Here is a 17,123-nt window from a genome sequence, read left to right on the forward strand (position 1 = left end):
AATGTGAATTTTTGCGCATTAATATTGCATTATATTTCACAGTAGTGAGATTCACTGCAGTATTTCATCATTTTTTCTTTTTGGCGAGGCACTAAATAACTGCACTAGAAATTAAAGAAAACCAAAAGTTATTCATCCATCAATCAATTTTCATGTCAGTTTTGAGTTAAACACAAGGAGCATGCTGAGAAAGGAAATGCTCTATTCTTATCTAATGAGAAAAGCTTGATTGGATTCATTTTGTTTCTCTCACCCCAGCTCGCTCCAGTCTGAGGACGATGATGAGGTGGCTAACAAGACGTGGGTGTTGACCCCCAAAGTGTACGAGAGTGACGTGACTCACATTCTGAACAGCCTACTAGATGGCTATGACAACAAGCTCAGACCTGACATTGGAGGTGGGTCCTGGTTTTTCCGTATGTCATCTCATGTCATTATACAGACATTTACAGACACAGATAGTGCCAGAAGCAGCCAAAAAGCTTATGACTACAACTTTGCAGTTTGGTGTGGAAACTCATAACTAGGGTTGCAGATTTCTAAGAGATTGGTAACTTTAGGAATATTCAAAATATTAATTTTTCATGAGAAATTATTTACTAGAATTAACCGGAAATTGGGAGTAACTTTTAAATAACTTTTGCTGAAATTTTAGATGATGCTAAAATATATTTTCCTAACTATATTTCACATCCCAGTTAATGACCAACCCTCAATTTATTAATTTTGCTCATTTCTAATGGAATGTTTACAACTTTGAAAATTCCCATAATTGTGTAACCCTAGTGAATTGTTATGTTTTTTTAATTGTATTATTTTGAATGGATGCCAAAATGTATGTTTGGCAATTTATTATTTCAAATTAATATTCCCAAAATGCCTGAGCTTAAGTTCCCATGGAGATTTACCAGATTTTCTCCGGCCATTAGCAATTGTGAAAGTGGAAATGTTATGTATCTATTTAATGCGATTAGTGGAGAAGAAATTAGCCTGTTGTATAGGCTCCAGAAATGTTTTGATCAAATACAGGAAACGACAACAAAAAATATGAAAAAACTAAATATTTATACAAAAAATACACAAAATGACAATAGAAATGCACAAAACTACACCAAAAGAGATACAAAAATACACAAAATAACTCCAGAATCACACTACAATGGCAACAAAAAAACAATAACTGTACAAAAAATGCACAAAAAGACAACAGAACGATACAAAAATACAAATAATGACTCCAAAAAACATACAATACAGAAAAATACACAAAGACAAAAATATAAAAATGAGTAAAAAAACAAAACAAACAAATGTATCATGTGTATGTCCCTTACAATTAAACCAGGGAAATCGCACATACTATTTTACATTGCACCCGCAAATATACCCCTTTGTAACGCTACAGAGTAGTAAGTATGTACACCTCTTTGTACATCCAACCCTCAAACACATACTCATTTGACCATAATTGACAACTCGACTTAAGCCCCCACTATATGAATACATACTTTCGACGGGCACTGTACTAGTTTACATAAAGAACCACCACTGACAAATGACTCTTGAGTGCACAACACACAAAGAGCAATGTTTTCTATGAGTAAGAGTTAACACTTTCCCAAATGTCTTGTTTACAAGCTAAAATGTACCAACATAAGACTCAGTAGTCATTTTAAATGTGTGTGCGTTTGTGTGTATTATGGTCAAAACTGTTTCTGTCACTGTGGGTTTAGACTGTACACAAGTAGCTATTGTCTTTCACTTTGAGTTAAAGCTTTGGACTGCTTTGTCTACACAAGGCCGTCACACCTATCTGCTGAATGCTACTAGACAGAATTAGCCTGAGAAAAACAGGCTAAACTCAATGGTTGGAAGAACTGCTGTTGATTGGTGGGTGTGGAATCTTTGCTATTTCAGCCATGATTGTAGTTTTTAGGAAATGGCACCACTTATGAGCGTAAAAATATGGGGAAACATTTGTCTGAGTACCCTGTAATTGACAAAGCCATACACTTCTCTCCACACTCAAAAACAAAAATTTCCAACAGTTTTTAGTCACAAATATATGGTCATACCATACTCAAATATCCAAAGCTTTCATTACTTTAGTTTTAATCACAAACCTTTCATTTCATATTTTACTTCATTAAATATTTTTGCCACTGTGGACTCAGAGTAGAAAGCAAAATCTCATTACCTGCTTCTTCACGATCCCCTACTGAGACTTGAATGCTTTCCGTTCCAAGTTTAATCTGCTTACCTGCCTTCCCCTTTCCTTCCATGCTAAAGAGATCCTTCACTGGCTTTCCAGTGAAGTGAAAATGAAATGAAGCCAGTGAAATTGAGCCAATTAGATGTTATTTCTGTGATTATTTAAACTTATGACAATGTTTAAGGTTTAAAGAAGAGCCAATTAATTGACAACAAAGACTGAATTAGATCACTGTATTGTATTGTATTGGTTTATTTGAAAGGGGACAGTGCAATTTCATATAACCTATGAACAAACATGGTTAAAAAAAGCCAGAATTAGCCAGGAGGCTATTTTTCATCTGTAGTCCCCTGGCCAAGATGTAAAAAGGCAATAAAATACAAGCATGACAATACATGTACAAGTCAATAACAACAATGACAGTACCAGTTGCAATATTAAAACACAAAAAACCTGTTACAATATTAAAACACACAAAAAGCACGTGTTCAAAAGGCTACGTTATCTAGTACAATACAATACGGAATAAACATGATGGTAAATCAATGGTACAGACAGTTACAAATCCTTAACTAGGGGTGTAACGATTAATCGTAAGGCAGTTAAAAACAACAACAGTTAAACAGCAGGGGGCGCTATCCAGAAGTGTTGGCGGCGGGTGGAATCTGCTACGACTTTATTTCTGGCCGCCTTCTACTCTTAAACATGTTCATAAATGATTCTTTACCCCTTTAGCACCTAAAGAATATCTGTAATATTACGTGAATATCTGTAAAAGTCACGTTTTTCTATTAGCTCTGTCTGCTAGCGCATAGCATCTCTTCTTCACTGCTAGATTAGCTGCATGCCAACCGACCACTGGGTTACCAGCGCCCGCTGCTGGTCCAAACAAATATCTGACCTAAATACAGTGCAATGACTGTTTTTTTTTTTTTTTAAAGTCCAATTGTTAAGCCACAAAATACATTTTCAGTTGCACTTTTAAAAAGAAAAAGAACTATTATGCAGTTTTGCATTGTTTACTATAGAACCAGAATTTAAATGAATAGGCTTCTTCTTCATTTGTATTATTCCTTTATTTATTTCATTCAAGATATATTTTTAGTTAAATTGCATTGTTTTGAATAGTTTATCAACGGATTATTTTGACAATGAAAAATAAAAGGAAAACAGTACAGTATTTTCTAGTTTTTTCCCAAAGAAAATAAAGTAATATTTTTCAGTCATCATTTGTCTCCAGTCCCATTTTGTAAAATAAATCGTGAGCGAATTGTATCGTGAACCCAGTATCGTGAATCGTATCGGGAGTTGAGTGAATCGTTACATCCCTACTTGTAACTCATTTAAAATGTGTATTTAAAGGTCCCTTATCATGCTATTTTTCACCCATCACCATTTGTTCTAAGAACCCCAAAAACATAGTATTTGAGGTTTATTTTCCCAAATTTGCCTGTTTTCCAAAGTTTTAGTCTCTGAAAAGTCACTTTCTGAGCAACTCTAAACAAACAGGCTGATTTGCGGCCTACTTATGCATATTCATGAGTGGGCGTGTCAATAGATGGGACACTGACTTCCTCCTCCCTGCACGGTGACGTAGGGCCAGATGACGGCCCACCCTCCTCCCACCCACTCCATAGCCAAGCTCATGCTGCTTTATAAACACAAGAGAGCGTGGGGGCGGGGCGTTCGCTGGTACATACATAGACTGTAGAAAATACATACATAGCACTGCACGAAGGACGCTGGAATGCTCATCTTTGTGGGTGTCTGTTTACATGTTAGTCACGGCAGAGAGCTTCCTGGAGGCGTGGCTTCTCCAGCTCAGTGCCGCGTCAAATTCATCATCAAAGTGGGAACGCGTCATCATTTTGGAGTGAGGTGTTTGGGCTCGCCCTGCAGTAAGAAAGGAGCAAATCACCCTCTAACTAACAATTGAGGGAATCGATGAAAAAAACACTTTAGGCACTTTGAGGTCTTTGTACTACAACACATGAGAATGGTTGAAGTCTTTTTGAGACATAAAAAGTGGTCCTCGGTCATGAATAAAAGAGCTTCCTTGAAGTGTAGTTTTTAAACCAAGATAGTGGCTGATATACAGTATACAGCAACTGCTAGCGTCATCGCCTTCATTTTCAAATGTGCTGTGATCTTGCTCTTGCTATGCATATTTTCCATCTGCTAGTGAGCTACACATCGACACTGTAGGAGTAATAATTAGCAGCTTTAACTGTCATCTAGGCTGCCAGTCAAGTGAAAATTCCAGAGCATTGTGAAGTTTCCTCTCCACTGCTCAAAGTGCTGAAATGACTGCTGATTGTACCGCATCTTCTCTATGAAACTAATTGTGACTCATTTATTTTTAACGACGACTGGATCTACTGTACATACAAGAAGTTAGAAGGAAATGATAAAGAATAAATTATGTGCATATGATGTGTTCACATTCATGCAATAAATTATTTTCTTTTTCTTTCAAAACAGCCACAAAACAAAGACCCGTCTTAATCAGCCTCTTATTATGGAGGTGGTTTTTGCGTCTTAGACTATAATTTGGTCTTGCCTCTGTTATTCAATGTTTACGAAAACAATGATTTTCTTTTAACTTGTGTCGAAACTCAAGAGTAATTCAAATTTTGAAGTTTTCTTGCCATAAAAACCACCATTTCTAAATAAGATAATAAATTCCTGTGGTGTATCTTAGTCCAATGTGTGAAGTTGGCATGTTCTTCCTTTGGCCAGTTTCCTCCAGGCAGTCACGTCCTACATTAAAATATACAACTTTTTAAAAATGAGTGTACATTAATTTAAGCTTTGCAATGGTGTATGTATTTGTTCATGCTTACAGAATTTCAATTTTAAAGGCATTCACTTTCATTTCTAAATGACTTAAAGACAAACAGTCCTTCACAAACATTATATAGCAAAGTTTAGCCTGGGTAAATAGAAAAGTAGGGCTGTCCTGATGCAACTTTTCCTTCCAATAAAATACCGATATGAGAGCCTTGGTTATTCTATTGGCCAATACTGTTATTGATCCGAAGCATTATCGGCATGAATCACACATACTTTTATTACTTATTTTGGAGTGTGGAAAGTAGGAAAAAGCTTAAACAGAACAGTTGTCACTAAAAGTAAGTATGAGAAAAAATGACCCACTTATATTTAACCAATGGTTTACATACAATTTAACCTTAAAAATAAGAATATTCGACAATTGCATAAACCCTGAGAAACAACCTCAACAAATAAAAAAAACAAACAATATATTATATCTGATTTTAGATGCAGGCCGTTTCAATCTGATATCCATTGTTTTTGTTGATTTTATTTATTTATTTTTTGCTTATATCAGAACGATATCAACATCGGATCAGGAAAACCTTAAAGACAAGTCCATGCATTGCCTTAGACGTTTTTTGAGGAGCACTCAAAACAAAATTAGACCGTTCTGCTCCAAACTACACTAAGAATGCAGAATTTGCAACACACATACAAAAATACATTTGACATGTGCATCAAAATGGGGTAGATTGTGTTTTTTTTTAATAATAAATTATTTCAACAATGTTGCTTTTCATCATTTCTCTTTGTAAAGCTACATTTAACATAATGTCCTCTTTTTTTTTAATCTCTACAGTCAAACCAACGGTGATCCACACAGACATGTTTGTCAACAGCATTGGCCCAGTGAATGCCATCAACATGGTAAGTCAGATTTGCAATGGTTTTATATACAGCACAACCTCAATGTAAAAATATTTGCTTCTTGGTTCCCACAATTGTTTGGCTCAGGATGTAGTTTTTAAACAGTGGGGTTATTGACCCAGTTTATTTTGGTGCTTTCCCTCATTTCACAGCACTGCATATGATCTCGTTCTAAGCCGCTCTGGCTATTGAACAAACAGATGCTTCTGAATTTTGTTGCTTCTTGTAAGATTGACAAGTAGCTGTGTTTTGTTACCTCACAAACAAGGCTGATCTCTTTGCAGCGTGTTTGCACAAGGCTTGGTTGGGTTCGTTCATAGCCAACACTGAGAAGCTTTCACACTATACTTGCCAAGAATTGCATCAGCGACAATCTGAAGCGTCACCTGTTCACACTTCTTCTTGTTTGTTTTAAAAATGTACAAACTCATTTTGCTCCTTGAAGACACTGATGTTGCCGTTTTTAGGGGGCCAAGCCCGCGGGGCCTGGGGACCGCATACTGTATGTAAGCATAAGCGGTTCCAAGACCAGCGGTGCTAGGAACCCAATTGTTATTGCTTGGATTTTTTATTTTTTTTATTATTATTTTTCCTTTGGAGAGGTGGGTCCAGACCCCTCAGCTTACCTTGGATGCAAAAAGTATATCCACCAACAGGTGGCGCTATAACCAAGGTCAACACGTTTTGGCCTATAACTTCCACACCGTATGTCGCACGTTCAAAAACTTCATATCCACAGACTCCCTGAATAGCACTGAATCACCTGGGCTAGGTTCCACCCATTTCCGCCTAGAGTTTGTCAGAGCAAAATCGTGAAAACTAGAATACCTACTTTTTCGAACTCCTCCTTGGGGTTTTGTCTAAACATTGTGAAACTTGGCATGTAGAGTCCTCAGTTGGACCTGATCTAAAGTTCAGTAAAGAATTTTGTTCGGTCAAAATATGCGCAAATTATTAATGAATAAATGTTTTTAGCTAGCTATAAAAACGCAAACTGTTGCAAATTTCGGTCAAAATAAATGCTAACAACACCAAATCTGAGATCCTTGGTTGGCATGTGACTGAGGGTATGAACATATAGAACAGCATACAGACCACCCATACCAAAAAGTGTTCAACTAGTTGGCACTATAATGGGTGCAAACGCATTTTGGCTTGTAACTTTCACATTCTAAATCACATCTTCATAAACTTTATATCCACTGCAAATGGCACATTGGCCTATGTCCTGACGCTCGCCCCAAAACTGATTAGAACATTTTACCTGTCTGTCCAACCATCATCCTAATGATCAGATACAAGTTATTCTAAGCATGGGTCTTTCTTCCTAGTGCCTAAAGGTAGTTCAGACTTTAGCTAAGCTTTGAGAACAGCATGCACTGGCACAACACAAAATGCAAAGATTGATATGATTGTTTTACAGCTCTGCATCACTTAAAGCAGCCACCCACACTATTTTTTATTGAATAAAATCATAGTTTATGCCTCATTGATCAATAAATAGAACATCATTATTACAAAAAGAAAGGAAAATGGTTGAAGTTGCCTCTCGAAGGTTTTTATTTCATTGCATCATTGTAGTTTGGGTTGTGGAGTCGCGGTGATGAATGCATCGAAGTGTTTTACCGAGAACAAACTAGTACTAGAATGATTTTATCTAATGAACATTTTGGGTAGCAGCTCTAAAAACTTAATTTAATCTCATCATTTTTGGATTAAAAATGTGTTTTTAGACTTTTGGAATTCGGACCTCATCTGAAGAATATGAAACCCTTCCCTGGCCATTTTCAGTCCATTGGGGGTGTAATGTTGTAAATGGATCGGGGGTCAAAATTCAGCTACGGAATATGGACCCAGGTGTTGGACCCCAACACTATTATACACAATAAATACAAGGTACAGTTTCTATGTCATAGTAAATTGACATTGTATTAATATTATAATACACAATTTATTCAGGTGGTCCAGATCCTACACCCTATAGAATATGGACCCCCGACAAACATAAAATAAATGTTCTTGACTAGGAATGACTATTATGACAGTTTCTCTATAATGTGCATATGAAATTTAATGTTTTTTTTGGCAGGCAATGAATCATTCCAAATATTTTTATTATATAAAATCAAGTGTGGAGACAAAAGCTTTGACTGGAGTTTTCAGTGATATTTCAACACTATGACAGCCATGAACCAAGTCTGAAATGGTACAAAAAATTGGAAAAGAAATAAATGAAATGGTACATGCAAATGTTACTGCTGGCCACCAGATGAGCCATCACTATGTCCCCCATCAGGCAGAGCCATGTTTATGAAGAACATGTGCAAGCACTTTCTCACTTTATCCATGATAACATTTTTATTCACTACCTATTGCATTTTGTTTTCATTGGTCATATTTAGTTATGTTGTTAAAAGTATTAACATTTTAATGCAAATATTGCAGGGGTCTATATTCTATAGAGAGGGTCAATTTACAATCTTACAGGTAGATTCATCAGATCATTTGTTCAATAGTTGCAATAAAAATATTGTTGTTTAGACACCAAAAGTCCATGAATATGATTATGAAAAATAAATCAGGCAACTTGCCCAGATGTGACACTTGTCACTAGCAATTGTCACATCAGCGTTATAGTTTCTGTTGCTGTCTGTCTTTGCAGAGAGGAAACCAGGATTGTGCCTCTACAAGCATTCTGATTTACATGGCCATGATGCTTCTCTCTTACTTGATCTTAGCTAAGACTCCCACTCTTAGTATTCACAGCCACAGTGGTGCCCAACGAGAATCACTGATGGCATCTGTTAGAAAATGTGTGTTTGTGCTTGCATTAGCGAGTCTACACACATGCATGACTGCATTTGTGTGAAGAGGGCACTCTACTGACATGAAAGGTTGACTGATTGCTTCACATTCATGTGTAAAATGTGGGATTGGCCGCATGCATTCACACCATGAAGTGATAAATGTGGCAGAATGTAGTAGTTTTTTCTTCCTATAAAGAAAAGAATAGCCTGGTGGTGCGTGGGTGCATTAACACCAGTTTGATTTCATAATTATGCATTAGACTTATTAAAAGTAAGGTGGAGTTACACACTGAGTGAGTGTAAAAGTTGAAGAGAGAGGCAGATCAGCTGTGGAAAAACTGCTTCCAGTCTATGCATCATAGCATTTGGAGCAGTGGTTCCTAACCTGCAAGCTTCATCGGTGCATTCAAGAACCACTGATTTCGAGTGTACCTATTATACAAATACCTATTGTGTATCTATTATGAAATGTATACAGCATAAAATGAGTATTATATTACCAATAAACAAAAAATATGCACATCTATTTATTTAAGGTACTTTTTCTCAATTATTTTATACTTTAAAATACAATTCATGGGTCATTTTCATCTGGATGTGATGCCAAGCCATTGATTCCGGTACAGTGTTTACGTTGGCTCAAATCTTATTCACTTTGATTTCACTCTTTATGTTTTTGTAGTTTTTTTCCGCTCCATATTCTCATTTACTACATTTTGATCAGGACAAGAAGCAAGTATAGACGATGTAATAATGAATCAATAATTAAATCATTATACAATATATATCCAAGTCTGGATCTTTGGGGGAAAAAAAAACAAACAAATGGAAATGTCTTTTTTTGTTTAAATTATATGTATTCTTCTTGATCTCTTTTGTGTGGTTTTAGACCTTATTTTAGCTTTATCAGAAGGATCTGTTTTTACACTCTTTGTACACAAATTCTAAGATATATCATGTCTTTATCTCAATCCGAGTAACAAAACAAACAATAACTAATTATTCTTACACCTTTGATCGCATCTTACATTCTGTTAGTGACTGTTGCCTATATATATGCTGTAATGCTGCAACAGAACTCCATAGGAAGTAGAAAGTGTGGTCATACTTCGTTTTTGTTAAAGCACTGCCAAGGCGGCACGTATTGAGGTTGGGTAATGATTCAGTCGAGCAAAAGGAATTATTAATTGCCTGGCTGAACATTTCATTTTCAGGTTGAAGGCTTCAAGATGGTCTATTTCAACTGTGTGAGTGATTACAAAAGAAGTTCTTGGCCTGAATAGACACCGTCTTGTCTGTCGGGCAAAAAAGGGTCCCTGAATTATATTTCCTCTGGAATGAAGAACATACTGTATCTTCAAGCTGAAATGTAGATTACATTGAGTCCTACATTTAGGATGGCCTCATTGCTTTTCCAGAAGCTGCCTTTACTTTAAAGCACTCAATTCAACAAATTATGTACTGAACAAACTTACAAGAAGTCCTAATTGTTTTTAGAAATATACTAAATATGACATCGCGAATAACACTTCCTTTTTTTGTGTGTTATCTTTACAGGAATACACCATTGACATCTTTTTCGCTCAGACTTGGTACGACAGAAGATTAAAATTCAACAGTACGATGAAGGTTCTCCGTCTGAACAGCAACATGGTTGGGAAAATCTGGATCCCAGACACTTTTTTCCGTAATTCAAAGAAGGCGGACGCCCACTGGATCACCACACCCAATCGAATGCTCAGGATTTGGAATGATGGCCGAATACTTTACACACTCAGGTAAACTTGCCATGACATATATATATATATATATATATATATACACACAAAGTATGAGAGATAGTTAGCCAACAAATTCTCAAAAATAAAATGTTAGTAATGTGAGAATTTTGATTTACATTAGCCAGCCACATATTTTATTTAATTTCAATGTGTCAGAAGAAGTTCACTTATTTTTCAAACTAATTTAAGTATTACATCTTATAAGATTGTGTCACTCTGCAGGTTGACCATTGATGCTGAGTGCCAGCTCAAACTAAACAACTTTCCAATGGATGAGCACTCCTGTCCTCTGGAGTTCTCAAGCTGTAAGTTTGACCATGTGTTGACCACATCCTCCCCCTCTATGCTTCACAACAGTCTATTGGCAGGATACATTTTTGAGGAAAATATGAAATTTAACAAATACACTTAAGGAACTTTAGGCATTTAGTCATCCTAACAGTCTCATTTAAATAAAAGTCATGTTCATTCTGAAACAGTTGCCATTCATTGAAATGATCAATCAACTAATGGCTTATTGAATTTAATGACATTTTACTGAAATGAAGAGGCTCCAATTTCTGTTTCAAAATTTCACAAATTCCATGTGAGAGTTTCCATTTTGTCCCCGTTTCATCACCATTCCCTTGTTATATGTCATTACAGGCTTTGAAACTTCCAGAAATTGTGCCCAACATGCTTACTATGATTAATCAAGTATACTTTTATCAATTTTATATTTCTGCGCTGTATTTGCATCAAATGCACCCGCTAAAAATCACAAGATTTTACGTCTGTTTGCTAAAGTTGCTTCACATTAGGCCCCTCGTTTTATGGTGGAAAGTTTTATATGAATGCATGATCGGTTTGGTCTATGTCATATAGCTGACATATCTCATGTTTTGCACAATAATTGACATTTCCTTCTCTGTGTCCACCAGTTTATGGTGAAAAATCAGTCAACACAACATACAATTAAAGTAGATTACTACACCACTCCACTCTTAAGAACATACTTATTTGTGGTGGTAAGACTGTGGAATCTCAGGCTGGATCTTCTTTAGGGAGCAATAACTGATAAACACTGAAGACTATTCACTGTTATACATTTTCATAATAAAGTGTAAAATATAATTTTGCTCATACTATATTTTAAGTGTTTCATTTTCTTCAATTTCTCTTAAGAACAAGGTTCAAAGTGATTTTATAATACTAAAGTCTTGGAACACTGTAGTTCTTGCTTCCCAAAAGGACAATGAATCAATAAGCTTTCCTGGATGCATTACCAGTGTGGAGGCCAACTGGCTGCATGGCTGACCATAATATGGCAAATGGGCAGCACCTTTCATGCCTTGCTCCTCCGAGGTCCTCGCTTACTGGACGTCCAAATGCACTTTACTCATAAAATCATTTAAAGTTGCTCTGAGGAAAGTTCCTGTGCATTATTCAGGCCACTCCCTCCTCACACAGCTCATCGGCAGACTGAAGATCGCACTAGACTGAAACCTAAAGAGGCCGACTTGAAAATCATTACAGTCAGACTTTAACACCCGTACAGGGGAGCATTTATTCAGACTTCTATTAGCTTCAAAGAAGATTAACAATTCCCTTTTTGCTTAACTGGGACAGAAATTCAATACTCATAGGCATTACTCATAATGGATCGTTCTATCAGAGTGAATCAGCAAGAGACATGTAAGGTAACTGATCAGATTTTCACAAACAGCTCATGCACTGGGTGTGCTAGAATTGATCTTGTTATTGGCTCTTAAACATGTCTTTTTCCCCCCTCATCAGCTCAGAGTTTTAGTGAAAAGAAGTTTTTCCTCACAGATGGACCCAATATTGTGTCAACATGTTGTGCAGGAGTTGGTTACATAACGGCTCTTTTTGGAATGCTATAGCTAACTCTGAGGATAAAGATTACTTAAAGGGAAACTGGGCCACCAGGATGTTTTTTGTCCAGTCTGGTTAATGTTTGTACCAGCTACACTATATCAAAAATGGATCAAAATCACTCAACATATCGAGGTTTGTTAAACAATGACAAACTATTTTCAATTGTAGGCTGCCATTGTTGGTTGTGTTGCAAAGCTACCTGGGAAGTGATGTCAAGTGCTTTTCCCGCCCTCAGCCCCCACTCATTTAACCCTACGGTGCAGAATCCTGTCAGCTTTGCCACCGCCAGAGGTGTAAGCAAACACGATACAAGACAACATTAGCTTCAAATTAAAGAGAAACATTGGCGTAAAGAGGACAAGAGTCGGCTAAAGTCGTTTGTGTGGCAACTGCCGCACTATGGCAAACGATAGGGAGAGCTTTTGTGTAAGGAACTTCACTTTCTGCCACCAGATTTAAATTAATTCCATCACAAATTTTTTTTCTGATCCATGATCGCGGTCGATCACGATGGTTCACCATCACAGCCGACATCCGTTGGAGCAGGTTGTTGCCCTTGAGCGGAGACTCGTTTCCCGAGGATGTGTTGTCCATTTGTGTAATAAAACTGTAGGCATCAGGCTTCAGTCTCTGTTTCCAGCACCACCTGAGAGCATCGGTTGGCTAGTTGGCTCAATGCTATGGGACAGTTATTTCCCACTCCTTACGTATCTTCTTTTCACATAGAGCTGTGAGGACTTTGTTTCCCTTTGACTGAAAATGACACCCAAAAGCAGCACAATACCCCATTTTTATGGATTTCTCTATAATAATATAATAAAAACATCAAAGCATATTTGTGCATTTTTATCCTCACAGCCAATGTACCCTTTAAAACTGTGCTATTGTTTATAACAAAGTATGTAATCAGTCAATGTCTTAAAAATATGATTCTAAAAGGAATATGTGTCTGGGGCTCAAAAATATCATGCCATCCTGTAGCAGACATAGCTCTGAAACATTCCCTCTGCACCTTCCCCTTCAGATGGTTACCCCAGGGAGGAGATTGTGTACAAATGGAAGAGGAGCTCAGTGGAGGTTGGAGACATTCGTTCTTGGAGGTTGTACCAGTTCTCCTTTGTGGGCCTGAGGAATACCTCAGAGGTTGTCAGGACTGTTTCAGGTAAGATAATTGTTTTAAAAGATTTGGTTTGAATTTTAATGCATTCCACTTTTAATGGTGTTACACAGAAACTCGGGCCACGAGACCAGTCATGAGGTCTCTTTAATGCAACAGTAATTGTAAAACACATGCTTCACCCTTAAAGCTGCTACCCCTGATAACCATTTTATTAGGTAAAATAGTGCATGCATCATAGATCAATTCATTATACATAATATCTTCCAAAAACAAAGGAAAAAAGTTGAAATTGCTGCTAGAAAGTTTTTTATTTCCACCATAAACATTACTTCAATCATAAAGTGATTTCCTGTGTTTCTTCACCAGACAAGGAGTACAATGATTTGATCGACATAACTTTGGTTTTAGTTTGTTCCCTGTGATATTGGAATCAAGCAAAAACACTTCTATGACTACACATCCCACAATGCAATGCACAAAAATGTGTTTAGGGGTGGAGATGAAAAACGTTCGAGCAACAATTTCCACCTTTTTCCTTTCTTTTTGAAGTAAATTAAGTTTAATTCATTGATCTCTGAAACACACACTAAGATTTTATGGAATCAAAAATTAATGTGGGTAGTTGCTCTAATCAATACCCAATGACGCAGAGTCCAAATGGCCGGTTTTAATGGAGTAAATGTATTTTTGCTTATATCTGTGTCTGTTATAAAGGTGTCTCATTTTCTGCAGTCTTGGTGCTTTGGTGCAGTGAAAATGAGGGAAAAGTGGCCACAAAGATTAGCTTTAGCTGGGGGCAAGTTCATTCCCATTAAATAAGATGAATCATCTAGAAAGACTAACAATTAAAGTGAGTCACTCTAATGTGTATTCAAGTATAATATCCCTTTAAGCACTAAAAACAATTTCCTGGGAAAGAAATGTGATCAAATTACTGCATAAGTTTTGTGTAGTGACAGCAACACAATCAGTGGCCTGTTCAATGCTGTTTACTCATGGATTTTATTCTTAACAATCAATCACACTGTCTTATTTGCAAAGTCAGGGTGATTAGTCCAAGTTCACAAAAATGTGTATGCATTTGTAGTATTAGTTCTTAGTGCAACCACATGAATCACTGAATACACTGAGCATTTGTCACAGTTCAACAGAGAGCCACAGTAACGCAATGCACATTTGAGAATACACACAAAAGCAATGGAGTGTTGTGATGTGCATTAAACATATGCAGAGTCACAGATGTGAAACAAGATAAAAGTGGGGTTTTTTCAGAATAAGTTTGAGCAACATGAAAAGCCTCTATGTGCAATCAGCATGAGTCCTTTTTTTTCTTTGATCTGGTTTGTTATTTTCACAAACAACCATCTGCTCTCTTGTCAGAGCGGAGAACCTCGACTGTGGTTGAGAGACCTCGTGTTTCATGTTCCAGTCAGTTTCGGTATCTGACCCGCTTAAAGAATGATGAGCACAACATCCGACAAACCAGTTAGGGCATGTAATTACACAGTTATCTGACGTAATTATCATGGGCTTAGTTGTGCATTTAATGTCAAGCTCAATCCGGATTTTATCTGTTAAATTCCATATAAATATGTACCATATGTATGCTTTACACGATCAGGATTTTTGGGCCAATCACGATCACCAATCAGTGAGTTTAAAAAAAAAATGATCACAGATCACATCATATGAATTCAGGTTGTTTTTTTAGGCACCGACCTGATACAGATTCTTGGAAAATGAAACAATACCATGTTACGCAGCCTTGTGACTGTGAGGGAGTGGAAGAGTTGAAGAATTTCCATACAGGACCTGAACATAACATTTGTTGTCAGTGTGTGTGTGTGGGTACGTGGCCCTTTCACTGCAAATGAATGTGCTGGTCGCTCAACCATGTGCGAAGTGAGGGATCGTGTATGACTGGGGCAGATCGATCATAAGCTGTATGCTGTTTTTGAGTGATTGGAAAAATAAATGTTGCAGCTGTTGAATTAAACCGGAGTCCCATGTCAGATTCAATGACTGCTGTGAAGCAACAACAAGAGAGTTAGAGATGAAGCTGTGGAGACAGACCACACTGGAACTACATGAAGCCTCCATCAGCATTAGCATTAGCATTAGGAGAAAACACATATTTCCTGACTGTGGCATCGCAAAACCTGCTGTTGCTTATATTCGGTATTCACAGGTGTCCATCACCGCCCTGAAACAGACAGAAGTCTCCGCTATGAAAGCGTAAGTAAACCAGAGTACAATCGCTCCGCTGTAGGACACTCCATTTTAACATGCTCGGACTGAATAAACATAGGTTTTCATCTTTGTGTACAAATGTGATTGAAATAAAGTCGTGTCACAGAAAGCAAACAACTCTTCGGTATAAATGAGACGGATCAAACAATGCAATGGGTGCATCTACAGAAAGTTTCATCACGACAATGATGTCATTGATCGGATCGGCAAATTAAGACATTATAGCCGATTACATTAATTGCAAAAAATGCAAAATATCGGCCAATCCGATATAGCCGATCAGATCAGTATAAAGCCGAACTTTATACAATGTAGCAGTAAAAAGTTTAATAATCAGATGAATCCTTGCAAGTTTTACCAGTTTTCATAGTATGAGTCACCCTATCTGCTGTTTGTGCTTTGCTCTTGCTTTAATATTCTAGTCTCTTTTCAAAGATCTTGAATGCCCTTATGATGATGTAGTTTATTTTGCAGAGAAACATCCATTGTATTCTACCTGAAGCACAATGCTTGGATTGAGCTGAAAAAGGCCAAATGAGGCGACAGAGGGACTCGTAGTGGTAAGCCGAGCTGACAGGCAGGCAGGTGAAAGAGCCTGATTCAGACAATGACTGTTGGAAGAATAGAGTGGCTCTCGTTTTATGGGTAAAGCAAATCTCTACTTCCTGTGACACTCTAAACTAAAACTCTATCTCCCACCATCGTTGTTCGTATTAAGAGGGCACTTTAATGGGCTACCGAATGCTTTGATATAGGAATATTTGGGCTTTCTTTTTGTTTCATTTTTTTCCCCTCTTCTTTTACTCAGTCATTGTCCAAAGGCGTGGTTCCTCAGCCTGTCATTTCACATTAGAGTTGCCTGTACTGCCCTAAAGCCTCTACCTGCAGTGGGAAAACAAACATTTGTATACTTACACTAAAATGGATAAATAAATGAAATAGCAATGTTTCTTAACACAAGAAAGGGACCCCTTGAAAGAATACCCCTGAAGAGTACTTTTGAAATGCTATGGTAGATAAAGAAAAACAGTTTTTAGACAGCTTTAGATAACAGCACTGTTAAAATGATCAACTTTGCATTTAACCAACTGGGGAGTAAGTTATCTCAGCTGCTTGGAGACTTATTCAAACACATAGAGCAGGAAACACAATTAAGCAAATGTATCCACATTTTTCTCAATAAAAAGTGATGATTAAGAGTAATTTACTTTTGTCCCTGAGATCCTTCTAAAAAAAATCGAAAAATGTACTACTCACCCTACAGCTTCTAAAGGGTAGAATTAAAAATTTTGCCGGTTCTGGTCTTGAAAAAAACTTTGAATGCTACTAGTTCGTACTATACTGAGAATATGAAGGTTGGATTGGCCAGT

At 37.1% G+C, this 17,123-nt stretch overlaps 1 protein-coding gene across 4 annotated transcripts in view; it reads left to right on the plus strand.

Moving 5' to 3' along the window:
- The window catches only part of gabrg2 (gamma-aminobutyric acid type A receptor subunit gamma2), a 45,046-nt gene that overhangs the window by 10,202 nt on the left and 17,721 nt on the right, over window positions 1-17,123 (plus strand). For all 4 annotated transcript variants that reach the window (XM_028466264.1, XM_028466265.1, XM_028466266.1 and 1 more), the window contains exons 2-6: window positions 259-398; window positions 5,850-5,917; window positions 10,282-10,502; window positions 10,728-10,810; window positions 13,408-13,545. In XM_028466264.1, the coding sequence (XP_028322065.1) occupies window positions 259-398; window positions 5,850-5,917; window positions 10,282-10,502; window positions 10,728-10,810; window positions 13,408-13,545 (650 nt within the window). The remainder of the gene's footprint in view (window positions 1-258; window positions 399-5,849; window positions 5,918-10,281; window positions 10,503-10,727; window positions 10,811-13,407; window positions 13,546-17,123) is intronic.

Source organism: Gouania willdenowi, chromosome 14 (genome assembly GCF_900634775.1).
Source record: "Gouania willdenowi chromosome 14, fGouWil2.1, whole genome shotgun sequence".
In the NCBI taxonomy this organism is placed as follows: domain Eukaryota; kingdom Metazoa; phylum Chordata; class Actinopteri; order Blenniiformes; family Gobiesocidae; genus Gouania; species Gouania willdenowi.